The 27,067-nt window shown below is 40.8% G+C and overlaps 3 protein-coding genes across 7 annotated transcripts; all 3 read right to left on the reverse strand.

The window, feature by feature from the left end:
- Positions 1–1,094: 1,094 nt before the first annotated feature.
- On the reverse strand, positions 1,095–8,272 carry LOC135583205 (UMP-CMP kinase 3-like). Of its 5 annotated transcripts, none has more exons than XM_065146578.1 (10): positions 8,149–8,271; positions 7,396–7,452; positions 7,013–7,067; positions 6,339–6,456; positions 5,242–5,398; positions 5,075–5,155; positions 4,890–4,997; positions 4,037–4,108; positions 3,713–3,759; positions 1,095–1,357 (listed from the first exon to the last, which is right to left on the reverse strand). In XM_065146578.1, exons 2-9 carry the CDS (start codon positions 7,420–7,422, stop codon positions 3,751–3,753), a joined length of 627 nt encoding a protein of 208 aa, XP_065002650.1. In that variant the 5' UTR covers positions 7,423–7,452; positions 8,149–8,271; the 3' UTR covers positions 1,095–1,357; positions 3,713–3,750. The 5 variants fall into 5 exon arrangements, with proteins under 5 accessions (XP_065002650.1, XP_065002652.1, XP_065002653.1 ...); XM_065146580.1 differs by lacking the exon at positions 8,149–8,271 and adding an exon at positions 7,958–7,996; XM_065146581.1 differs by lacking the exon at positions 8,149–8,271 and adding an exon at positions 7,849–7,930.
- A 558-nt stretch (positions 8,273–8,830) lies between these two features.
- On the reverse strand, positions 8,831–9,553 carry LOC135635228 (putative invertase inhibitor). The gene has a single exon (XM_065146175.1). It carries the CDS (start codon positions 9,527–9,529, stop codon positions 8,960–8,962), a length of 570 nt encoding a protein of 189 aa, XP_065002247.1. The 5' UTR covers positions 9,530–9,553; the 3' UTR covers positions 8,831–8,959.
- A 795-nt stretch (positions 9,554–10,348) lies between these two features.
- On the reverse strand, positions 10,349–16,729 carry LOC103981208 (mitogen-activated protein kinase 2-like). The gene is made up of 6 exons (XM_009397850.3): positions 16,301–16,729; positions 15,242–15,371; positions 13,586–13,723; positions 12,340–12,672; positions 10,912–11,095; positions 10,349–10,814 (listed from the first exon to the last, which is right to left on the reverse strand). Exons 1-6 carry the CDS (start codon positions 16,468–16,470, stop codon positions 10,639–10,641), a joined length of 1,131 nt encoding a protein of 376 aa, XP_009396125.2. The 5' UTR covers positions 16,471–16,729; the 3' UTR covers positions 10,349–10,638.
- Between the last annotated feature and the right edge of the window lie 10,338 nt (positions 16,730–27,067).

Below are 27,067 nucleotides of genomic sequence, written 5' to 3' on the forward strand. Positions count from 1 at the left end.
TATGCATCATGAAAAGGACACTGTTTGTGCAATATGCTGGATAAGGAGTCAGGTTAAAAGTGATCATTAAGTGAACCAAAGACTGCTTATGCTGTGATCATGTGAATACTAGTATTCTTATCATGGATTTGACGTGTCAGATAAATAAAAAATATGGATAGTCAATTTAATATGTCACATTGTGTGTCTTAACTAAAGTTTTACTGACTGGCTTATAATTTTGGTGCATTTCATCAAGTCAAAGCATGGACTCGATAAAAAAATCATGCAACAATATATTTGTTACTGTAAATTCGTGTTATTTTTAAGGGATGCACCTGCTGTCCTTTTTATCGAGAGAAGTGGGGGATTAATTTGATGGGTGATTATTGTAAAATCATCAATTATTATATCAAATGTAACAAAGTTATAAATTGGGTTATTCAATGTAATGTTTGTGTATCTTTCGATTTTATTTATATTTGTAATAGGTTATCAAATGTAATCATGTTATTTTATTTATATTTTATTTCAAACGTAAGTTGTGTGTAGTTGTCCAACTAATCATTATAATTTTGAGTTTTTCTAGCTTCACAGAGTATTGTGAAGTGTCAGCTAGTATAACACCTAGGAGCTGCTACCCGGGTGGTTAGTCTAACCGTTGTGTCGAAATGATCGGTAGAGCACGACGTCAATGTTTGTACATCCACGTGTCAAAACCCTTTATCAATATTAAACCCCATATCAGTTTTAAATCACCTTTGGGAGAGAATTGACATTCTGCTGTTGGTAATCTTGACCCTAGCAAATGTAAAGTTTCCCCTGAGCTGCTCTCTGAAATGGCAGATCATTTGTGTACAGTTTCTTCCCCATATCATTTTGATCTTCCTCTTATCTTGTGCCACTTCCAACATCACTCGATGCACCACTCCTTAGAAACTAATCATCCAACTGCACAACCGTAAATGAGTAAATGAATAATTATCTACATCAAGTACAAGAATTGAAAAACCATTCCTAGTCTTACAAAATTTACTGACTCTATCAGCTGGACTTTTCCCTTGTCACAACTCGGCAAGAATGCTTTGTGAATGAAAGCATAGTTAGTGATTGCATTTAGAAAAGCCAATCAAACTGCTAAGCAATGAATTGCGTGTTCAGTATTTATTACAAGGAATGCAGTAGTGCAGTGCAGCTGCATTCTGCAATGAGGATGAAGTAACTCTAGTGATAGGACATAATCTCTTTTCAATTCTCCGAGCATGTCTTGTTAAACAGAAACAACACGTGAGGGGTAGTTAGTCTTAATGACCGGTATACATGCCTAATTAAGCTGATCATGCTACGAAAAAATCTGGACTCTGCCGCACAACAATACCTGCAAAAAGAAACTGATAATTAGAATCTGAATGGAAGTGACATGTACAATAAATATATGCCTGTCAAGAACAGAATTATTTGACAATAATATTATTGCTGCCGAATGCGTGAATACTGAGATAATAAAACATTCTCATCTTTAGATAGAGCAAGGTTATTTTTATAATATGAGATTGTCTAGTGCTAGGAAGATGGTAGAGAACTAGAGATCATAGCATGCCCAAAATAGCCAATATAGTGAACCTAAACATAGAAGCAACTTGGATAACCCGAATAAACTTTGAGCTGCCAAATGTGTGAAATACTCCGTGATCAACTGTGTTGGAACAGGTGAATGCTTATCAGTAAGAAAATATTGAAACTAAAACTAAGCTTGATAATGTTTAGTAGCCTAAGAGCATGTGAAAACAAAATATTTTTCTTCTACATCTGCTGTTTAGCATTGCTAGACAATTTATCAACCACTTTGGATAAGGATCTATATCATGACTTATAATCTGCAATTACTAAACCAAACACTTGTAACTTTCTGGAGGTATCAACAAACAGATGACCCTAAAGTATTGTAAATCTCATATACCGATACACACAGCATTTGCTGATGATCTTGACATGTTGGAAACATGACGGTCCAATCCCATTACCTTTGAGATGCTAAATGGTAAATAAAACACATTATTGTATCATCGAATGTTTTCACTATAGAAGCATTTAGAGCCGGTGGAGAATAACATTATTTTGTTTTAGAGGAATTTACATGATCAACTAGGGGACCATCAACCCAAAATGGTCATTAATAATTCAATATTCATGTCAATACAACATGTATCCTTTCAGTTTGTATGCAGGGACTCCATTCCTTAAACATGCCATTGGACTTGTTCCTCCCCAAGCAAGATGAAGATGTTTGAAAATTTCATTAGATTCCATCATGTGATAACATTGATTTCACCCTGTCCCTCAACGAGGAATGCCTGGTTAAGAGAACGATACAGCAATTGACTAATCCAGACAACAGTTGTAGTCAATATCTACATTCACACTAGCAACATTTTGAACAGAGACGGCAACGATTAGAAAACAATAGTCTGAATCCATCTTTCTGTCAAATGGTATCCGGCAAGAGCCGTTGTTTTTTAACTACTTATGATATCCTTTAACTAGGATGTGACTAAGGATAGTGATTGTTACTTTATTAGAAAGCAAGAAACAAACAATTAACTAGAAATCAGAAACAAGAAGAGGCAAAGAAGGGCACCAAAGTGAGAGGAGAGAAAGTAGATATAAAATAACACCTACTATGCAGCATGATCCATGCCAACCAGCCTCAAACCAGTGCATATCAGCAACACAGTAAGAACAGCAGTGTTCCTGCACAATTTGTGACTAGGAAAGTGATTTTTCAACTACAATTCCTGCACGGAATGGTATTGACTGGCAAGACCCATTGTTCTTCAACCACCATTGTACCTTATCCTTTAACTAGAATGTGACTAAGGATAGTTGTTACTTTATTAGAAAGAGAAAAATCAAACTATTAACTAGAAATCAGAAACAAGAGAAGGTAAAGAAGGGACCAACTTGAGAGGAAAGAACGTAGATAGAAAATAACACCTACTATGCAGCATGATCCAGACCAACTAGCCTCAAACCAGTACATATCAGCAACACAGTACAGAAGAGCAGTGTTCCTGCTTAGTTTGTGACTAAGGATAGTGATTTTTTGACTACCATTCCTGCACAGAATGGTATGAGTGGCAAGACTTGTTCTTCAACTACCATTATACCTTATCCATTAACTAGGATGTGACTAAAGATAGTGATTGTTACTTTCTTAGAAAGCAAAGAATCAAACTATTAACTAGAAGTCAGAAACAAGAGAAAGCAAGGGTACCAAAATGAGAGGAAAAAAAGTAGATAGAAAATAACACCTACTATGCAGCATGATCCAGACCAACCAGCCTCAGACCAGTGCTGAACAGTGGTGTTCCTGCACAGTATGTAACTGAGGATAGTGATTTTCAACTACCATTCCTGCACAGGATGGTATGACTGGCAAGATACATTGTTTTTCAACTACCATTGTACCTTATCCTTTAACCAATATGTGACGAAGGACAATGATTGTTACTTTATTAGAAAGCAGAAAATCCAATCTAAAAGTTTGTGCCTTACCCTGATAAAGACTTCTTGGTAAAAGAAATTACTGACAGTGTATAAAAATGTCAAATAATTGTGTACAAGGAACTAAAATGGTCTATACACCAAAGCATGATTGATATTTTTAATGAAGTTGGTTATAAATTTTATCAACAATGTTATCCAAAATATTAGCATCCTAGAATAATGTTACCTTGTATATAATGTAGTTTATTATCATCATAAGCTGCTCTATTCAACCTGCAAATGCATGCCAACAAAAAACAAAGCATTAATGTGTGTCTGACTTCATAAACGGGCACATAAGCTGGCTTATGCAGCTACAGACATACCCCAGGTTTCAGAAGTGTTCATCAACTTCTCATCACATGCAAATGAATTGGCTATAAAATAATAAAATTGTGTAGTGTGCACACCATTCAACTTATATTTTGCTGAAGCAATTTGCTAATAAAATATTGTGCTTGTACATCTAGATGCATCTTGAAAACATCCATCATATAAATGAAGATCTTACCTTGGTATGGAACGGGGCAAAAATAGACTTCACAGATTCAAAAACCTCATCAATAGGCTTCAGAGCATCAACCTGTAATGTATCCAGACAATTAGTAATTTCTCAATTTTCTCATGAAGCCTTACTGCACATCCACTTTGGTTTATGGGAAAGTAAAAAAATTTAATTCATAATTATCAATATCAGATGTTATCTAAAAGTATAGTTAGTAGCAAGGATTGGAATATCGTACCGTACCAAAGTTTTGACATTCTTTCGGTACGGTACGGTACTGTATACCGAGCGGTATATCGTTCGCTATATATATATACATACATATAAGTTAAAAAAAAATGTGCGACGTCGCCTCTCTTCTCCCTAGGCGGGGCGATGTCGTAGAAAAATGAGGCGACACCACCTCGGCGACATCACCTATATATATATATATATATATATATGTATATATATATATATATCGCCTGGTAGCGAGCGGTCCGGGTATCGGTTTACTGTCCACCCGGTATGGCAAAAAAGAAGGGGGGCACAGCATGAAGGCACAGAATTTCTTATCTTCTGCAAATAGGTGGACTAGGTTAGAACAAGCCTAGAAGAAAATTACAAGATCATAAGATAGTACCACCCTAGCACTGGATTTCTTATCTAAACCCTGTAGGAAACTGAGAATACTCAGACAAGAGCAATAATCAACTAACTCAAAAAGTAAAAATTACTTACAGTGCCACTACACTAATATCAGAGAAGTTGGTACTTTGAGTCAAAAATCAAACAACTCTGAACTTTTATTGTAGAATGAAGAAGAAAACATGGTAAAATCTAGCATTGACAAATTTTTGGAAGGACTGCTGGTAGATACCTTTCGAACCTTGCCCTTCATGTCATAATACTCAACTACAGGTAAACTGGATTCCACAAAAACTCTAAAACGCTTCCTTATGGTTTCAATGTTGTCATCATCTCTTCCCTGGACCATACAGAAATATTAGTGGTTCACAAATTAAGTGGGTGCGAAAATCAAATTCAAAAAACAAATGACAGAACCTGGTTTCGACTTAAAAGTCTCTGTTCCATCTCTTCCTCAGGGCAATCAAAAAATAGGACAAATTCTGGCTCAATTTTTGTCTGTAATAACAAACAATTTTACTGTGGATGTAAACCAATATTGAGCTATAGCTAATCATGAAGCTACCAGCATATTGCTAACTTACAACATTCTCAAAAGCAGCACGATTCTCTTCATTTCGAGGAAAGCCATCAATAAGAAATTTGTCATTTCCGCTTTCAAGCATAGCCTTCTGTAAAAGGTTAATTGTAACCTCAGAGGGGACAATTTTGCCTTCCTTTATCATGTTAGAGATCATGGTGCTGGACAAAAAGCATTAAAAGAAAAAAAAAATGAGAATTTCCAACTGCATAAGATGCCATAGAACTTCAGCTTAATTTACATATCCATATGGAGCATACCAACCAGTTGTAAAGAAATCAAGTTTTAAAAGAGAGGATAAGTAATGGACTACCAAGCAAATCCATGCTCTGTAGAGGCTTGTTCAGTTTAACGGAGGAACAGAGGATGACCATTGGAAGGCCAAACTAAGACATCTGACCTGGAGGTTCAAACTATTTATGTCACGATACTGCCAATGCCTTCAACCTAAGCCAAACTATTTCTGAGTATTTTCTCTCTCACTCAATTTCTCCTTTGGTTGCCTTCCCTTCTCCCTCTGTGGCTAACTTCTCTTCCTGAAACACACTCTTGGTAGTCTTCTTTCCTTTGCCTGAATTTTTCCTTAACTCAGGTCAGAGTTTGGTTCAAATGCCATTGAGAGAGAGTCACTAGCCACCTCATAACAGGTCTGCAAAATGGTTCTTCAACCCAGCAATATGGTGGTCTCCATAACTAATTGATTCCTTGTCACTACATACTTCATGATTCCTTCTCTTGTCAACTCTCCTCGGTTTCTTCTTCTATTCTTCCCTTATTTCTCCTCTCACCTTTTCGAAGTTCTTCAAACAATTATAGAAAATGTGTCATTTACATTTCCCACAGCTTTCAACTGCATATCCACCTTTATTAACTTCGGGCAACTTAAAGTTCAATCATTTCAAGTGACTTCCCAGTCAATTTCATGGCACTCTAGACTGCTAATGTAGCAGAGTGGTAAGATCCTAAAGTATGAAGTCAGGACAATCTGTCCCACCTAATTCTACCCTCGTCAAAGTTGAAGCCTGATAACAGAATTATAGGAGCTATAAGCTTGCAAATAAATATTAGATACTAAAACCAAAGAAAGACATTGTTCAATACCCATTTTCTGAACTGGACTTAATTTCTGCACGCAGAAGATCACCAGCACTAAGATGGGTAAAACCAAAGTTTTCAACAATTCTTGTGCACTGTGTGCCTTTTCCACTGCCAGGCCCACCTGTCACAAAAAAAAGAGAGAAAATGAAACAACAAGAGAAACGAGAGAGACATCAACCAACCAACAAAAGCAGAGGCAAGAAAGTAATACAATATGAAATTTGGTCATTTACTACATCTGTGAAAATCACTTGTCAACTAGTAAAAAATTTATTGCATAAATCACACTGGCACATACAGAACTGCATGCCATCTTTTCACAAAAGAACAAAAAGGAATGTGAAAGTAGAAAACTGGATTAGTGTCAAGTATTCCTAACACATGAATATGTCTCTTGTTATTTAGCATTAGATTGCCATTTGAATTTCTGTAAAAATGGGAACTAGGATACAAGCAGTAGTACCATTCAGAAGGAATGATGGATTGTAAGTTCAATAACAAAGTTTTACTAAACAAAATGCTCATAATTTTCATTGCCTGATGATGACAGCATTAGAAACTTGCCAGAATTATGGACAATTACAAAGACAATAATTGGACTAAGCGACGAATTTCTTGGAAAATTTAAAATTGGTCAAAGAATTCAAATCATTTTTTTTCAAGCAAGAAAGTCTTACCTAACACAAAAACAACAATGATCTTGTTGTCACCTGGGAAGCTCCCATTAACATCCTGCATTCAAACAGCTAAGTATTGTCCTTGATATCACCTTAAAGAAAGTGAACTTCTACGGAAAAAAATAAGGAAAGAAATTCCAAAGAGAAAACATAGATAAAGTGATTATTCAAACTTTATATACCATCTTCAAGAAGAGCATTATGAATATAAGGGAAAAATGCTAACAGAAGGTCTATTTCAAAGGGTACTGATAATGCCAACAGAGGAACACTAGAGAAGTCCCAGTGGAATAAATAAGTAGAGCTTCGATGACCAGCAAGATAATCTCTTTCAAATAAAATAACTCCATACAATTATGCATCGAGACCAGAAAGGAGTATACCTTGGTTGAATCTACCATGGTGCCCATGAACGCAATTTAACTTTCAAGTTGTGACGTCTGCAAGGGCAGTCGTTCAAATTGTTTCAGCATATATCAAGTGCATGCCAACCAAGATACATAAACACAGCAGTATATTGGAAAGGTTTTTCCAAAATGAGATCACGTTGGAAACTTCAGGACCACGAAACTCTACTAATCAATACAAAGAGAGGTAGCAAATTGCAATCAAAGGAAGTCATCAGCTTCAAATGAATGAGCAGTTTTATTGATCTTAGCAGAATACGAGTTATGCCATGTCAAGTCAAATGCATCTCTATAACGGGTCTAATCCACGTATATCCGTTACTCCACACAACACAAACAGAACAGAAGTAAACTGCAACGCACAGAGAGGCAGATCCAAAAACCAGAAAGAACGGTCATTCATTCGACAACACTAATTCCACCATCTACCTCAAGAAACGAAGCAAAACCCCTGGTTCCATCTAACACCTAAATCCCACCAGAGAATAAACAAGAACCGGAGAAGATCTATGCTTCAACTGAACGCAAGAACGCGTACCAAGAAAAGAAATCGTAGAAACCCACAGATCCGTACACCAAATTCGCCAGATCAAAGCATATTAAACCACATGATCTGATGCTCCGCGACGGAATCGAAGCATGAGGGAAAGCAGGAGGGAATCGCATCAACGCATCAGATCCGGTGAGGGAGGCAGGAGGGGGAGGTGAGAAGAGAACGAGATCCGATACCTGAGACCGACAGCTTCGATTCCGACGCCTCTCCCTTCTCCTCCACGCTTCTATTCTCTCGGTTGCAAGGAAACAAACCTTGGAGGAGGGAAATCGGGATCACGGGCTTATTTATACGCAGAGAGGGTGGCCAAGGAAGCCACGAGACGAGCCAAAAAAGCTTCCTGAGTATCAAGGTTCGGAAACGATCAACGGCGCTTCGATCTCGATCGAGCGGTCAGTATTACCTGATGAGGAGACCATACTCAAAAGTTGCCCCTCGCTCGTCCGCTGCCCAACCGGGTCCCACCATGGGGCCCGTGTTGTTCGTCCTCAGAGGCAAGTCGCGCAAATATGAACCGGTCAAACCAAATAACCGAAAAATCTGTATATATATATAAAATATAATATAAATATAATATATCTTCGAGGGACACTTGTCTTCGCTAATTTTATAAGGAAGAAACAATGATCCATTATCATGATGTGGTATCTTTATTTTCTTTCAATTATTGATCATATTGTTCTTTTGTTTCACTAATTGATACATTGTTCTTGATCATATTTATTAAGAAGCCTAAAAAAATTGATGCTGTGATCGATGTACTTTATTGTGGCTTTAATGATTATTTTCATGAATTAACGTAGGTTTTAGAACATCACACTCCACAAGATTAAAGGAAGTCTCGAAAGTTTAATGAAGCTTGCTAAACGAACTGCATCAATATTGCTAGAAAACATGAACTCTTACTCTCTTACACCCTTAAATAAACAGAAAAAAGAAAGGAAAAAGAGGGGCAGATCAAACACGTGAATGACTGCAAGTAGAAGATCACTCGATGGAGACGATGATGCCATGGGCAATGCTCGCCAACCTGCTGAAGTCTTTGTCCATGGACGCCAAAGGAAACGATCCCTTGGATTCCTTGAACGCCTCCTCGCACTTGTCCGCCGCGTCCATGGCGCTGTCGAGCTGCGCCATCGCCTTCTGGTAGAGCCGGGCGGAGAGGTTGTCGAGGGCGTCCCTCAAGCGGTCGGCCGCGTCCGTGTACACGTCCAGGCAGGTGTTGAAGCAGGACTTCACGGTGGCGTCGTTCTCCAGGTCCATCAGCTCCTCGATCTTGGACTCGGTGGCTGTCGCGTGGGAGATGGCCAGCTTCGCCGCGGTGGCCGCCAGCTCGTGCAGGTCGGTGGGCTTGACCAGCGACGTCGCGGCGCCGAGGGACGAGACGCAGAAGTCGTAGCCGACGGCCGGCTGGGTGTCGACGACGGCCTTGCAGGCGTCCTCGACGGTGGCGGGGCTGCCGCACGTCTGCTGCTGGACGGCGGCGGGGAAGGCATACGGGGCGGAGAGGAAGATGGCGAGGTAGAGGTAGAGAAGTGGCTTCATGGCGGGGCTCATGGGGGGGGGGGGGGGGGCGGCGCACAGAGAGCAGAAGGCTGCTTATGAACACTGTGGTGGAGACCTCTTCTTTCGGGGAAGGCGTGCAGGTGTTCTTCGGGGAGAGAGGCATTGAACAGTTCATATACACAAATAGCGAGTCTAGTGTTCACATACCGAGTGTGGGAGTATCTTTTTTACATTTAAATATATATTTAGATATCTCACTAATTATTAGCATGGTAAAGAAAGAGGAGAATAAAAGCATATGCAAAATACGATTTAGTGACCAAATTTATATATTCTAATGTTATATGTATAAGATTTTGGGTATATGCTTTACACTTTTATTATGCTTATAACAAAGAAGAAAGAAATATGAGAATTGAAGAAAACAATGAACATGGAAAGGAATTTGGATCTCAAGGCAATAATATTTACTTGAATTTGTATACATTATTTGACACCAAGAAAAGGTACACGAATTGGAGGATGAAATACTGGTACAAGTTCTTGAGATCATTTGCGGAGTTCAGCTAAGGAAAACAAACTTGGGATGTGGCCTATGTAGGCTTTGGCTGCCAAAGAAATTTATGGCATTGAGACTCATTTATGTATCCATGCATTTCACATGGGACACAAAGATGACAGGAAGATAATTTAGATTCATGGAAATATAAATGCAGCTAAGAAATGATATCCTGCCAATCAATACTAGTTAAAAGCATGTTCTCTTATCATGTCTTGAGTTGAATCATTAGTACTTATGTTCAGTCAATAATTAGAGATCAAGCAATGGAGCTATAAGAAGAGTGCTATGACAGTTAGAGATGAAAGATGTGCTACATATCAGTGTTTTCAAATTAGATTCAAGGGAAATAGATGAAGCTGACAGAGGAAAATAAGACATGAAATATTCTGCCATGCAAACAGTATAAACTTCTCAAGGATCACACTTACTGAGTAGTCACTTAAAGCACTGTTTTTGAGGAGTTATCAATATGAATCTACTTCAGGTGAAGATTTGAAGAGCTCCGACGACTACCAAATTAACCTTCACCAGCTTTAGGAGGCTTCAAATTGGAGATTAATGTCAACCACATATTCCAACAGCAAATAGAGAACATATCCTAGTGCACTACTGAATCTGGGTTGAATTTCAGTGATTCTCTCCAAATGAGTTCTTTGATATCTTCTTCAGTATGTGATGGATGTTCAAAATCGAAACTGAATGGAGTCGAGCAAACAGGTTCATCATTAATTTCATGAAGAGAAGCCAAGTATGGGTGGTGCAGAGCTTGATCAACTGCCACAAAAAAATAAACATGATTGTTTTCTTGAAAAAATAAGATGACAGCAGCTGCCTAAAGCTGTATCAAGAAACATTAGAAGAATTGATATACCAGTAATTCGCTTGTTTGGATCAAAAACAAGCATTTTTTCTAGCAAATCAGTGGCTTCGTTAGACATGGTGTGAAACCTAGCATGAAATTGTTGCTTTGGGTATTGAGGAAGTTGTCTCATGTATCTTCGGGCATTGTCGCTTCGGAGAAATCCGAGGCTTGAGTCATCAGGTGAACCTATTAGCTTCCCACAGTGAAGAATTAAATGAAATGTCAGTTTATTAGCTACAAGAAGAAATCTTTTAACTGCAAAAGAAAGTGAATTTTCTCAAATCATTGATTTATGTTAGGCCAAAGAGTATAGATATTTAAACAATTAAAGTGATTGAAGTACAAACAACGGTTTTGATACATTATACAGTTGTGTCAGCAATAAATTCAATTGCACCACCAGTATCACCAAAAATTTCAACTGTGGTTGAATGAATGAGTATACGTTTATGTGCATTAGCATAGTTGCTAGTCAGGTAGCTATTATGGATATTGGATATTCTTTACATAAAAGACAGACCAAGGATTGCTATTTCATATATCAGTGCCACAGTGGACCAGTATGTAACAGTATGGCACAGGCTGGTGCTGTACGAGTTAATTATGTTTGTCAAGGGTGTCATGAGCACTCCCTCACATCAGAAGGGAGATCTTGTATTGATGTCCAAAAAGACTGGTAGGTTTGTCATACCTTGGTAACAATCCATATACTGGCATGCTGCATTGGTAGAGATTTCACCATACATATGTTGCAAATGATTGGCATGTTAGGTGCACAGGTTCAACAGAACAAGAAGGCATATGCACCTGAGAGTTGTATTTTTGGTTGCTAATAATGGTTTTTGACCTTATTCTTAAATGTTACAATGCCCCTTCTATGACTATGACATAAGTTTTAGCCACAGAAAATAGATAATAATCAAAATGTAGCTCAATCATGAACAACACGATCAAACATTTTATCAGAAAGTTGAGGTAGAAATTGGAATGTCACCACTCACTACATTTTGCATTCTACAAGTTATATTAAGTACATGAAATGTGCAAACAACAGACACTGTTGTACATGGAGAATTGCTAAGAAACAAGACCACAGAAGTAAAGGACTAATGAGTTACAACTAATCATAGAACACACAAAGTAATGTTTAGTGATCACTTAATCATCATTAAAGTAGTTTATATGAAGTCAAGACACTGTTGTACATCAGATAGACTACTTTGTATGGTGCATTAAGAAGGCATTAACAATGATTAAAACATAGCAAGGATAAAAGATAAATACCAAAAAGAATCATGATTTTTAACAGTGTAAAGCATTAGGTGTAATAAGATTTAAGTTGTTTGACATTAACAAGACAATTATAACAGGTAATTTCATATGCAAGTAATCATAGTATACTATATATTTGATCATGGAATGCACTTAAACTTGTACCTCGGTTATCAGCCTTAACTGATGGACATAGTCTTTACCAGGAAATAATGGTTCCTTGGTAACAATTTCGCCAAATATGCATCCTACTGACCAGATGTCAATAGCAGCAGTGTACTCCGAACAATTAAGGAGCAGTTCCGGTGCTCGATACCAACGTGGGACAACATATTCAGTCATGAAATCTGTCTCAGAAGTTGTCCTTGCCAATCCAAAATCTCCAATCTTGAGGTCACAATTTGCGTTTATCAGCAAATTACTGGGCTTAAGATCACGATGCAGGACATTGGCTGAGTGCACATATTTCAGCCCTCGAAGTAATTGATACAGAAAGAACTGCCAAGAATAATTGAATATCATGCAAGCCAGAATTCAAAGATATTAGGTAAACAAATCCTTGTGATACACCAAACTATCATGCAGCAAGACAAAAAAAACTAAGGTGCCTTTGGTATTGCAGAAAATCTCCTTAACAGCAACAACTGAAAAGATAAATAACTGAAGCCTATATTAACAACTTATATTCAATATGGCAATCAGCATTTGGAGGGGAAAAAAAAACAGACCCTAACATCTGGAGCCTAGAACCCTAAATTTGCAACAAGATCTGCTAAGAACTAATATGTCAATAATCAAGAAAGATTGACCATGTGAATAACTGAATTTGAAAGGCTGATATTTTAGTTAGAAATACGTAGCAGTGCTACAGTACTCGGTACACATAGGTGTACCGCTCGGTATACCGTACCGTACCGGTACCGAGCCCAGGTCGAAATACCGGTACGGTATTGCGAACCTTGACTACAACAATTTCTTTTTCCTTTTATGTGGGTTTCATTTGACACTCCAGTTAACTTAGAAGCTCTTGAGATCTGTACTTTGCACAAATCTTAAAGTTTTGCAATAATCACATATAAACTTTTGAAAGTAAAGCGCTCAATGAGCAAATGGAGAAAATTCACAAAAGAATGAGATCACAAGTAATGGAGAGTGAAAATTTACACATAAGTGTCCAAATGTAGAAGTTAGGGCATTCAAGAACACAATACATAATCTTTAAAAAATCTACGTTTAAATACTCGCTCGAAGATATATCAACAAGAAAACAAGTCATTCTTCAAATTCATAAATGATCTTTAGAGCTTCACAATAAAACTCATGTAGGTTTGATAATATTATATAAAACTCATGAAGGACTTCATTCATCTTCCAGGTGGGTTGTAATCCAAAGAAATTGCTAGCATCAAACCTGGCAATGGTTGTCTGTCAATGGCTGGTTGGAGTGTATTATGTGATGAAGATCAGTATCCATTAACTCGTAAACAATATAGACATCATTGAAATTTTCCCTGTTTGGAGGGCGTATGATGTCCTTTATTGCAATAACCTGTACTGGAGAATAGTTATCACAGTGTGCAAGTACTACAAAGGTAAGGCTGAATGTTTAAAGCTTCAACAATTAGATATATATGTTGGCACAAAACAATTAAGTACATATGTTCTGAAAAGATGAAGAACCTCGTAAGGAATAATTAACTCCATATTAAAATAACTTAACTAAAACCTTATCAAACTATGAAAATAAACCATAGATCAAATCCAAAATTTGCAAAGTGTAAGAGTAATTAACCAAACTAAAGTAGCAAATAATAATACCAAATATGCACAGTTGTTGAAACAAAACATTAGGGATCAAATGTTCCTTTCTTGAATATTTCCTTTGTGAAAGCTGCCAGATTAAATATACGAAAATCAATAAAAATAAATATTCCACACAATTTCCTTTTTAGTTATTAATCAAAATTTCAATAACTGAATTTATATTGATAAAGCATGAATATTACATATAGCCCAAAGTCAAAATACAAAAAGAACTTTGAGACTCAACATACAGTTGATGGTACCTCTGACTACCAACTAAAGCCACCAATCAGGAGTAATCAAAAGTAGCTAAGTTCCAACTGAGAACAGAGTAGTAATAAGCTTCAAGCAGAAAGACTTCATAGTTTACAATGATGCACGCTTAAGGTTAACATGCCATCTGCACTAGAGCTTCAAATAGATAGACTCCAAAGCTTTACAATGACATGGCTCAAAGTTCAACCTGTTACGTTGAACAGATTCCAATTATTGAAGATGATTGTCTTCTTCCTGATTCATATTAGAGTTCCTACCAAACTACACTTCCACCACATTAACGACTTAAGAACATGCCTCATCTACTTCTCCAGTTGGAGAAACAAGCATTTCTTTCAGAGCAGATCAGATAAACCATGACAGCCAGAGCACATCGGTGTATCCCCTTGCTTTAATGCCTTTACTTTGATGTTTCTTTTAAACAAGAGAATTTCCTAAACCAAGATCACAGCTCGAAGGCTCTATGCTACATCCCCATATTTTTAATATTTTAGTCACTGTGATTTGGAAAATGGAACATCCTGTGGGACTTAAAGTTTCATAAACGAACCAAACCAAATTTTGTATTCAAAGGCTTCATTGGTGGCAATTCATTAGGACTTGAACAAAGGATAGTATGACACAAAAATAGTGGAGCTTTATAGTACCTACAACGAACATCATAACCAAACTCATCAGCACAAGATTTATGTTAATGATAATGATACCTGTTTAAGTGCTTAAGAAACATCTGGCCAGAAATTATTCCTAAGAGATCAAGATCACATAAGAAACATCAAGTCAAAGGCTGCTTCTAATGACTTTCCCTTGGGTGGGGAAGTAAAGCATTTCAATATTGGACAATGATTATGAAGGACAGGGTTATCCAACATCAGATCTTCAGAAGACCTGTTTTACTTGCAAATTAATTGAATGATAACAACAACTAGAAACAACCTGAGAGAAGCTGATAGAAGTAGGAGTAATGTCTGTTTCACACCAAACTTACATTCTCATGATTCATGTGACAAAGAAGCTTTATTTCTCTTAAAGTCCTTTTGGCATCAATTATATTATCAAATGCATTGCTGATCTTCTTTATTGCAACCACTTCATGGGTCCGAGAATTCACTGCAGCACTAAAGTAAAGGTAGAGAAGTAACACCTTATTAATCTTGATATTCCCAAAAATTGATTAGAAGAATTAAGCCAACAAACTTTGCAGCAAAGAAGATAAAATTATCCTGTGCTAATAAAGTGAAGAGAGAAAAAAAAACTATTTCATGATTGCATCCTGACTCTCAAAGTTGAACGAAGAAGGTAGTTATGCAAAAGACATCATCATGGTGAATGAAGAAACCCTTTTCTTTGAAAAGGCATCCATAATATCTTTTTTTTCCCATCTTTTCAATATCTTAGGAAAAGATATTGATATGCTATTGAGTTAGCAAGAAAACAACATTAAACATTTCTGCAATAACTTCGGAAAAGCACAAAGATAATCAGCCCGACTTCCTATGCGTAATTAAAAATGAAAAGAATCAGAACCAAAATCAACTATAAACAAAAATCAATTGAATGCACCAAAGCTAAATTACTAGCTGGATGACAGAGATGACATGCAACCACCATTGGAGTAATGGTTAGGATACTAAAAGGCGTACCCCCCATAATTTAGGTTATCCCATATCAGTGCTGACAAGGATTCATGCGGAGGAGACCGTTTAAACAATCACCTTATAGCTAATCATCCTTTTTCTTTCAAATATTTTCTTTGAAGGATAAAATTTCAAAGCGTCCATCTCTCTTCTACAAGCAATTCTGCTTCAAGATCTCTTTGGATCTATCTGAGCCATGATACCAACTCGGAACTCAATATCTCTCCGTAAAAAGTCACTCCGATGGAATCCTTACCTTCCTTTTTTCTTGTATAACTCCAACTCAAACGTAGAGCAAACGCGAAGGGAAGGAAGACCCAACCGGAACTCGACAACATCTTCATCACAAGCTTATCAACCGGAACTAAAAACAACTCGAAAACCATAAAAGCGGGAGCTTTCTGGCTCACCAGACGATGCCGCTAGCGCCGCGGCCGATGCGGCGAAGCGGGGGGACGTACTTGGCGGTGACCTCGAAGAGGTTCCCGTACACATTGTACCTCACGTATCGCCCGCCGTGCGTCTGGACGCCCTTGATGTGACCATCCCCGCCGGCGGCGGCGGACCCGGACTCCATCATTCCGTGGACCTCCTCCTCTTCTTCCTCGGAAAAGATATTAAAAGAGGGAGAACAGGTAAGGGATGGGGGGAGGGGAACGTTGGAACTTGTGGAGGAGAGGAGGATGAGGGAAAGGAGGGAGGGAGGGAAGGGGATGCCCGTGAAACGGGAGTTGAGGAGCACTTTCTACTCCGCTTCGGTGACGGCCATTTCTTTTGGACGCTTCCCGTCGCCATCGATCGCTCTTCCCCGAGATCAGTTCCGAAGCACCGAAGGAGGGAGAGTACTTTCTACGGCTGTATTGTTGAGTACTTTTACATGTATACCCTCAAACACTATTAAAATATCATATTTACTCCTTTGAAAGAGAATATTCCATTAGCATTCCTCATAATGAATTAAATTAATTATTTATTAAGCATAATTGATTATGATAAGTTTGAATAAAATAAAGATAAATAATATAATAAATGCATTTGGAAGAAATATGCATTTGAAGCATAATTTACTTTTATCTTAAAATCCGAGGATTTTATTATTATATTTATAATGTATTTTTTAATCTTTATAAATATGTTAAGGTTGACCTTGATACAACAATAAGATTATTTTTTTATAACCTAAAAAAATAAAAATTCGAATTAAGAAAATAATATTTTTAAATATTTAAAAATAAAACTAGATATATTGATTCTCCTTTGATGAGCCGTGAGAGCCTCATATATTAAATATGTCTTTTTATTTCTTTAATATGTCCATCCTAATATATATTTTGTGTCATCTCTTGTTTATCATAAACAAATTAAGAGCCTTAACAAATCATATCATCATAGATATGTCATCCTTCGGAGGATGCACTCGTCAGTTATTATCATCAATGACCCTATAGCAGAATAAAAGATACCTTAACTTATCATTGTCTTCATGCTATCGATCGCTCATATATAAAACCCGAGCCCCCATGCTAAACAGAGATAGGCAGACTCTACCTCAACTCTTTTGAGCCCTATTAGACTCTCTTAAATTACTTATTTGAACGTCGAATAGATCGGATCGAGACATCCTCTCGATGTCGATCACTTGTACAAGACCCAAACGTGACCAAGAAGCATCTTGGAGTGACATTAAGCATCTTTGAAAGGTCAAGTCGTATCTCGGAATGATTTCAAACTTTCCCGAACTGATAAGTCGCACCTTAGGATGACCATGAGTTAGCCATTGTGAACTAGCCCTTGGGAGTCCACCTACCTTCTCGGCTGCCTTCTCTGCTTCGATGCAAGCCCTCAGGATGAATTTGTACCTTCGAGATCAAAGCATAACTCTTATTATGTGGAGTGAAGCGATCTTCGAAGATATGTCCAAAATGGTTTGCTAATGACTCTGAAATGTATGTATAGAAGTTGATAACATACTTAATCAAATCATGAAAACATACTTATAAGAGATCTTTATCATAGGGATCTTATGAACAAGTTCATGCACTGTGTACCCATACAGAATTACATTAATTATTTACTCTTTTGAACTGGAATATTCCATTAACATTCCTCGTACATAATTAAATTAATTATTTACTAAGCATAATTAATTCTGATTAGTTTGAATAAAATAAATATAAATAATATAAAATACATTTGGAAGAAATATGCATTTGAAGCATAATTTACTTTTATATTAAAATCCAAGGATTTCATTATTATATTTATAAACATATATTTTTTAAATATTTATAAATATGTGAGAAGGTAAAATGGTAAGATTGTTTTTTTGTAACATAAGAAATCAAGATATATATTTTTTCTTTTTATAATTTTAAAGATAATTTTAAAGATAAAATTATCATATTAACGAACAAGAGCTTCATATACCCTCTTTCATTCTTCAATAATGCCTATCGTAATATATATTTTCTTCTGAAGATTATGAAGAGAGAATGAAACAGGAAACTATTTTTTTGAAGAGGTGAATTTTTACGAGGTTGTTTGACAATTTGAAGTGTTCATGCAGTACTGTCTGATCTTGTTTGGCACATTATCAATTCCTGCACATTTTGGAGCAATCAAAGGACTTGCCAATCATTTCAGACATGTCTCTAGAGATCCCTTCACTCCAAGAAAAAAAGACGACGACAATCATCCTCACCTCCTCGGGTGGAGAGAAGGGAGCTCCGATCATCGTCTTTAGTTGACAATCATGGTGCACACACGATGGTATGCCCCATTTCTTTCCATGTGAAGGTCGAGAAGATAGGTCTTATGCAGAAGGTCCTAACTATCCATTTCTTTTCCATGTGAAAGTGGAGAAGGTAGATCTCATGCCCAAAGTCTAAAGGCGATGATCGGAGTGCTCTTGCTCTCCACCTGAGGCGAGAATGATTGTCATGGTCTTTCTTTGTTACGTGGAGTGAAGGGATCTTCGAGAACATGTATGAAATAGTTAACCAATCACTCCGAAATGCATAGAACTTGATAATGCACCAAACAAAATCAAATCACAAAAACGTATTTGTAAGATATCTTCTATGATCAAGTTCATGCACTGTGTAACTATTGAAAATCTTAAATGATTATTTAGGACAGTGCATGAACTACTCAATAAGTATTTAGGAATCTCAATAAAAGGACTTCTTCACAAGATTAACTCATACACCTCACACAGATTATTTGTTGATGAAATTATCGCGCTAAGTAATTATTTGATTATGACAAAACATGATTTTTCACTAAATTTGATCACTAAATCTTTCAAATTTAATGAATATTCGACTGATCTAGTGTTTCTCATTTTAATAAAAAAAAGTGTGATTATCGGCTATGATTTTGCAATTTATTGACCTATTTATGTGACGCTTCAACCACCAAAAAGATTTATTATGTCACATAATCCATCATCAATTTATGGCTTTCGCATTTAGGAAACAATTTTTTTTTTAATGTTTTAGATGGGGTTCGGATATTTCATAAGCTTAATTAGCGAGAAATTTTGTGCAAAAATTTTAGCATGAGTTCTTTTTCTTTTCCACATAGTTCTGATTTTTCATATAGGAAAATAGTTTATTTTTATTTTGTACTAATTGGTCCTTCTCCTATTTTTTTTTTCTCTTAGATAATATTTTTTTTAAAAAGGAAGACATTATTTTAAAAAGAAAGATATTTTTGTGCTAAGAAAAATATGCTAGAGATTTAATAAAAATATTTTATATGATAGCTTATAAGCCAATAAATGATAAACCTACGTAAGATAATATAGCTGAAAAATCAGATATAAAATAATATAAAGATTTAATTGAGAGATTAATTTATCTCATACATTCAAAACCAAATATAATGTTTGTAATTTGTTTGTTACAAGAGTTATTAAACTGAGAACTCTCAATTATAACATCCACTATAAATGAAATATTTTAAATTATAATCTTATATAGATAGTGACATACTGAACTGGTGTTCCATTCAGTATATGTTAATCTTGACCAATTTGACTCACTCATCATGTAAGATTTCTTATATACTTTCCGTTACTAAATATATGAATCATGAGATCCGAATACCCTAATTTTTAGTTTGTGAATGATAAAGTGCAGAGTTAAAGTGCATAATAAATTAATGATTAATTATTTGTGAATGATAGATGATAGCCTGAATGCAAGATGGAGTACTGTTCTCATGAAAGTCGAGGTAGAGAAACAAAAAGGTCACTAGGCTTTTTGCATCATCGAAATGATTCATCCTATGGCATGAAAGCTTGAATAGTTGTACTAAGAACATGAAATGTGCAAACGTAGCATGAGAAATGCAATTAACGGAGTGTTGCCAAGGAAGAAACCTGCCGAAGTAGATGAATAATGAGTCATATGACACACACACACGAGAAAGCCTCACCTCCTTTCATGGAGCGAGCGGAGCTTCGATCATCTTCTTCGCATCTGTTACTGCACTACTTGCATCTCTGATAGATACAATGGTGATTGGAGCTCCGCTCACTCCTTGATTGTGTGAGTTGCTCATTGTTCGTTTACTTCTGCGGCTTGTTTCTTGGCAATCCTCCATTTAATAGATTTGTCATGCTGCTGTATGTTGTTTGCGCGTTTCATAGTCTTAATACAACTAATCAAGTCGTCATGCCATATGATGAACTCCTTCCAAGAATGCCAAACCGAGTGACCTTCTCTTCTTCTGTTGTCTACCTCAACCTTCATCATGAGAACAGCACCCAATTTGACTATCTTCTGCAACTGCGTCGACAAATCTTGCATTCGATGCCATGACACGGCGGAGCCTTACGTCTTCACCATCGAAGGAAAGAAGATGGAGAAGATGAGCTACTTGACTTGTGCAAAGATGATGATCGGAACTCCAAGTCAAGTAGCTCCGATCAATTACCAACCGGGGGTCTTGCGGCAGATCTTACGCGGAAGATCCAAAGGGGAGCGACTCGGAGCTCCCTTCTCTCCACCGGAGGAGGTGAGGATGATGTCATCCTTCTTTCTTGTGTGGAGCGAATGGAACTCCAAAACACATACATGAGATCAGACCAAGAGAATATATTTATAAGAGATCTTCATCGCAGGGATCTTTGTCAAGTTCATGCACTGTATCATTAAAAACCCTAAAAGATTATTTAGGACAGTGCATGAACTCTTTGCGCAGTAATTATTTAGGATTGTTTTTGTCCCACGGTTCATGAACTCGTTCACAAGATCAAATCATACACTTCACGTAATGCATGTCACTAAAAGATTTGTTTTGTTGTCACTCAATCCATCATCGACTTGTGGCTTTAGATATTTCATAAGCTTAATTAGACAGAAATCATTACGCTAAAACGTCAACTCGCTTGACTTTTCGATTGCTTCGGGCGAGTCAACCTCCCGTGCTTTGGCTCACAGGTGGAGATGTAGTCGAGGAAGGCAGCGAGGTCGGTGTCCTTGTACAGCCTCGGATGGTCCCTCGTCGACCAGCTCCGGCGACGGGCGGACCACGCTCTCGAGGGAGAGGCTGTGGAGAGACGCCACCGACAGCCGAGGGTTGGAGGTGCGGCTCACTCTCGTACCTCCCGTTGCTAAATATCTGAATCGTGAGAGATCCAAACACCATGATTATTACTTGATTAACAACCAATCTCGTCCATGTTAAGACTAGATCTCTGTTTCAGAGCTGACCTACAGGTGATCGCCGACGTCGACGACGAAGGAACTCGAGGAGGGTCGACGGTGATCCATTCGCCCCTGTGCAGCACCTGCAGGCCCTCAACCTCAAACCTCAAGATGAGGAAGCCGTAGTCGGAATGGGGTGACTGATAAAAATTAAACGAAGAATATAGAAAGATAGAAATTGTAGAAGAAATTATGAAATGTATAAGATGTAATTGTCTAGTTCATTTTGATAGTAAGCTCTTGATAGCTATTTATACACACTCAGCAGGGAGGTTATACATATTCAGTATGGAGGATTTTTCTCGACCGATGAGATGAAAAAAGTTTACGGACGAGAGGCTTTGTGAGTGAGTCTGCTAGTTGATCAGCTGTATGTACGTGAGAAACATGGAGTTGATGTCTGATAACTTGATCTCGCACGAAGTGGAAGTCAATGACTATGTGTTTCATGTGGGAATGGAACACTGGATTAGCGCATAAGTAGGTAGCTCCAATATTATTACAATATATTGTAGGAATAATTGTGGAGTTGATATTGAGTTCCTAGATTTGTGACCCAATTGAGTTCAACAACGGCGGGGGCGATGACACGGTATTCAGCTTCAGTTATAGATCATGCAACTCCAATTGATTGGGGTAGCTCCAAGGAAGACAATATAGATATTCTATCATCAAAGTTCCCTGCGCAATCAGCATCAGCAAAGGCATGGAGATGGAGTAAAGTATTTTTGCGAAGGAAAAATATCATGATTAAAAGTTCCTTTAAGATACCGTAAAATTCATTTGACCGCAGACCAATGCGTAGTATATGGTCAATGCATGAATTGCGATAATTTATTGACGGCAAATAAAATATATGGACGGGTGAGAGCCAAGTACTGTAAGGAGCCAAGGACTTGTCGATATTAAGTCGAATCTGTAGCAGGACTTCCATCACGTAATTTAAGTGATTCACTAGTAGAGAGAGGAGTTGTAACCTCTTTCGCATCCTGCATATTTGTCTTTGATAATAAATCTTGAATATACTTTCTTTGTGATAGGAAGAGATATGAATATGTAAATATTGCTTCCACTCCCAAAAAGTAGCTTAAAGTTCCTAGATCTTTGAGGAAGAATCGATCGGCCAAGTGCTTTAAAAATACCTGAGTCTTTAAAAGATCATTTCCTATGATAATAATATCATCCATATATACTAAAAGATATATTATGCTTCTATTGTGTTGGCAAATAAATAACGAGGTATCAGACTTGGAATTGATGAAGCCAATTGAGGTAAAAAACGAGCCAAGCTCGTTATACCAAGCCTTTGGAGATTGACGAAGTCCATAAATAGCTTTTTGAAGTTTGCAGACAAGCCTCGGATATTGAGGATGAATGAAACCAGGAGGTTGCTGCATAAAGACATCTTTAGTAAGTGTCCCATGTAAAAAGACATTGTTAACATCCAATTATCGTATGTGACAGTCCTTTGAAATGCCAAACTCAGGATAAGACGGATTATTGTGGGTTTAACAATGGAGCTAAATGTCTCTGTGAAGTCGACACCAGGTCATTGATAAAACCCTTTGACGATTAGACGTGCTTTATATTTGGCAACGGATCCGTCTGGATTCCGCTTAATTCGAAAGACCCATTTACACCCGATGATATTTTGTGTGTGATACCATGATAAAAATTAAACGAAGAATATAAAAGGATAAAAATTGTAGAAGAAATTATAAAATGTATAAGATGTAATTGTCTAGTTCATTTTGATAGTGAGTTATTGATAACTATTTATATACACTCAACAGGAAGGTTATACATTTGAAGAATTTTTCTCAACTGCTTAAAGATTTCCTCAACTACTATAAAAAAATCTTATTTGCTTATCAATGGCATCTAGAAGTTCTCGTGCCCACGCTAAGACTCTCAGGACGACCCCATGACGACCAAGAACAAGGACCAGATGTGCCTAGAGTTTGAGATTGCTTCATCCCTGTACAAAACACACGTTGTGAGTAGTATACGGTGGCCTTCTGCTGCTCATCACAAAGTCAACGTACGTCAACAACACACGGCCGAGAATTGACCAAGTCAAGAAACGTGACGATAACCCATGGCTTTTGTTGTGGGAAACAACTTTGAACCGTGGCCTCGGGGCGACGCGGCTTAGTTCGGGTCCGGACGTCGGGGATCTCTCCAGAGCGTGCCTCAAGCCCGCGGGGTCGGTTCTGTGCGATGGTCCGGTCAGGACGAGGTCGCCGTGTCCTCCGGGCCGGAACTCCTCGTCCGCGCGTCCGGCGAGGACCTCGGCTTCGCACCTGCACAATGGTCGGGCTGGGGCGCTTGGCCCGACCCCTCCGACGATCAAGTTAGCAGAAGATGTGGAGGGGGTTTCAGAAGAAGTAGGTGTTTGTATGTGTCTCTCCGTCCCCTCCCCCCGATCGTTCAGAGTGCGAGGGTATTTATAGGGAGGCTTACTGTTTCCTGATGTGCCCGCTTGCATGGGACAGGCTGGTTGCGTCCGACATTGGTTTGACGTGGCGTGAAGAGCCGAGCCTGAGTAGGTGTTAATGCGCCTCGGCCTGTGTTTCGATCCGTTTAACCGGGTGTCGTCACGTCGTCCGAGGCGTGAGGCGTCATCTGACGTCAGCCGAGTCTTATCATAATTACTATCCATATCATATTCCCCCCCGGAAAGAAGCTATGCGTCGGACGTTGTAATGGGAGTTTGAGGCATGGCTTTAGCTTTCAGACGGGGTGGCCGTGAAGGCGCGGTCTCGGGGAGCATGGAACCAAGGAGCACGACGCAGGCGGGCTGGCCGCACAGGTGTGTCTCAGGGAGCATGGAGCCAAGGAGCACGATGCAGGCGGGCAGGCTGCGCAGGTGTGGTCTCGGGGAGCATGGAGCCAAGGAGCACGACGCAGGCGGGCTGGCAGCGCAGGTGTGTCTCGGGGAGCATGGAGCCAAGGAGCACGATGCAGGCGGGCTGGCCGCGCAGGTGTGGTCTCGGGAACATGGGGCCGAGGAGCACGACACAGGCGGGCTGGCCGCGCAAGTGTGTCTCGGGGAGCATGGAGTCGAGGAGCACGACGCAGGCGAGTAGGCCGCGCAGGTGTGGTCACGGGGAGCATAGAGCCGAGGAGCACGACGCAAGCGGGCTGGCCGCGCAGGTGTGTCTCGGGAAGCATGGAGCCGAGGAGCACGATGCAGGCGGGCTGGCCGTGCATGTGTGGTCTCGGGAACATGGGGCCGAGAAGCACGACGCAGGCGGGCTGGCCACGTAGGTGTGGTCTCGGGGAGCATGGGGCCGAGGAGCACGACACAGGCGGGCAGGCCACGCAGGTGTGTCTCGGGGAGCATGAAGTCGAGGAGCACGACGCAGGCGGACTGGCCGCGCAGGTGTGTCTCGGGGAGCATAGAGCCGAGAAGCACGACGCAGGCGGGCTGGCCGTGCAGGTGTGGTCTCGGGGAGCATGGGGCCGAGGAGCACGACGCAGGCGGGCTGGCTGCGTAGGTGTGGTCTCAGGGAGCAAGGGGTCGAGGAGCACGACACAAGCGGGCTGGCCGCGCAGGTGTGGTCTCGGGGTGCATGGGGCCGAGGAGCACGACACAGGCGGGCAGGTCGTGCAGGTGTGTCTCGGGGAGCATGGAGCTGAGGAGCATGACGCAGGCGGGCTGGCCGCGTAGGTGTGTCTCGGGGAGCATGGAGCCGAGGAGCACGATGCATGCGGGCTAGCCACGCAGGTGTGGTCTCGGGAGCATGGAGCGAGGAGCACGACATAGGCGGGCTGACCGCGCAGGTGTGGTCTCGGGGAGCATGGGGCCGAGGAGCACGACGCAGGCGGGCAGGCCGTGCAAGTGTGTCTCGGGGAGCATGGAGCCGAGGAGCACAAAGCAGGCGGGCTGGCCGCGCAGGTGTGGTCTCGGAAACATGGGGCCGAGGAGCACGACGCAGGCGGGCTGGCCACGTAGGTGTGGTTTCGGGGAGCATGGGGCCGAGGAGCACGACGCAGGCGGGCAGGCCGCGCAAGTGTGTCTCGGGGAGCATGGAGCCGAGGAGCACAAAGCAGGCGGGCTGGCCGCGCAGGTGTGTCTCTGGGAGCATGGAGCCGAGGAGCACGACGCAGGCGGGCTGGCCGCGCAGGTGTGGTCTCGGGCATCATGCGGTCGAGGATCACGACGCAGGCAGGCTGCGGCCGTGGGACACGGCCGAGGAGGTCGGCGCAGGCGGGCTGCGGCCGAGGGACACGGCTCAGGCGGCAAGCCGCGTTGAGGTGGACTCAGCAGTTTGTGGCCTAGGGGCTCGGCGCGGGCAGGTTACGGCCGAGGGACATGGCTCAGGCGGGCATGCCACGCTTAGGTGGACTCGGCGGTCTGTGGCCGAGGAGCTCGGCGTAGGCAGGCTAGCCGCGCAGGCATGATCTCGGAAAGCATGGAGCCGAGGAGCACGATGCAAGCGGGCTGGCCGCGCAGGTGTGTCTTGGGAACATGGAGCCAAGGAGAATGACGCAGGCGGGCTGGCCGCACAGGTGTGTCTCAGGGAGCATGGTGCCGAGGAGCACGACACAGGCGGGCAGGCCACGTAGGTGTGTCTCGGGGAGCATGGAGTCGAGGAGCACGATGCAGGCGGACTGGCCGCGCAGGTGTGTCTCGGGGAGCATGGAGCCGAGAAGCGCGACGCAGGCGGGCTGGCCGCGCAGGTGTGGTCTCGGGAACATAAGGCCGAGGAGCACGACGCAGGCGGGCTGGCCGCGCAAGTGTGTCTCGAGGAGCATGGAGCCGAGGAGCCAAGGAGCACGACGTAGGCAGGCTGGGCACGCAGGTGTGTCCCAGGGAGCATGGAGCCGAGGATTACGACGCAGGCGGGCTGCGACCGAGGGACACGGCTCAGGCGGGCAGGCCGCACTGAGGTGGACTCGGGCCGACTACGGTCAAGGAGCTCGGCGCAGGCAGGCTGCGGTCGAGGGACACGTCTCAGGCGGGTAAGCCACCCTGAGGTGGGCTCGTCTAGGCTGCTCATGTGATCACCAGATATTCCGGGCCTTTATTCTAGCGCAAATCTGTTGTGGGAAACAACTTTGAGCCGTGGCCTCGGGGCCGACGCTGCTCGGTTCGTGTCCGGACGTCGGGGATCTCTCCGGGGCGTGCCTCGAGCCCGCAGGGTCGGTCCGGTGCGATGGTCCGGTCGAGACGGGGTCGCCGTGTCCTCCGGGTGAGAACTCCTCGTCCGCACGTTCGGTAGGGACCCTCGGCTTTGCATCTGCATAAAGGTCGGGCCGGGGCGCTCGGCCCGACCCCTCCGACGATCAAGTTAGCAGAAGATGTGGAGGGGGTTTCAGAAGTAGAGGTGTTTGTATGTGTCTCTCAATGATATATATAGTAATTATGATAAGACCTGGCTGACGTCAGATGATGCCTCACGCCTCGGACGACGCGACGGCACCCGGTCAAATGGACCGGAACACAGGCCGAGGCGC

Source organism: Musa acuminata, chromosome BXJ3-4 (genome assembly GCF_036884655.1).
Source record: "Musa acuminata AAA Group cultivar baxijiao chromosome BXJ3-4, Cavendish_Baxijiao_AAA, whole genome shotgun sequence".
Lineage (NCBI taxonomy): Eukaryota > Viridiplantae > Streptophyta > Magnoliopsida > Zingiberales > Musaceae > Musa > Musa acuminata.

Coding starts and splice junctions, on each gene's coding strand:
- LOC135583205 (XM_065146578.1), bottom strand. CDS start 7,422: ATGGGCACCATGGTAGATTCAACCAAG. Junction 5,399..6,338: donor AAGTCCAGTTCAGAAAATGG/GTATTGAACAAT, acceptor CTTTTTGTCCAG/CACCATGATCTCTAACATGA. Junction 4,109..4,889: donor TGAAGGGCAAGGTTCGAAAG/GTATCTACCAGC, acceptor GATACATTACAG/GTTGATGCTCTGAAGCCTAT.
- LOC135635228 (XM_065146175.1), bottom strand. CDS start 9,529: ATGAGCCCCGCCATGAAGCCACTTCTCTACCTCTACCTCGCCATCTTC.
- LOC103981208 (XM_009397850.3), bottom strand. CDS start 16,470: ATGATGGAGTCCGGGTCCGCCGCCGCCGGCGGGGATGGTCACATCAAG. Junction 15,372..16,300: donor GGCGCTAGCGGCATCGTCTG/GTGAGCCAGAAA, acceptor CCTTTACTTTAG/TGCTGCAGTGAATTCTCGGA. Junction 12,673..13,585: donor TGACAGACAACCATTGCCAG/GTTTGATGCTAG, acceptor TATTCTTGGCAG/TTCTTTCTGTATCAATTACT.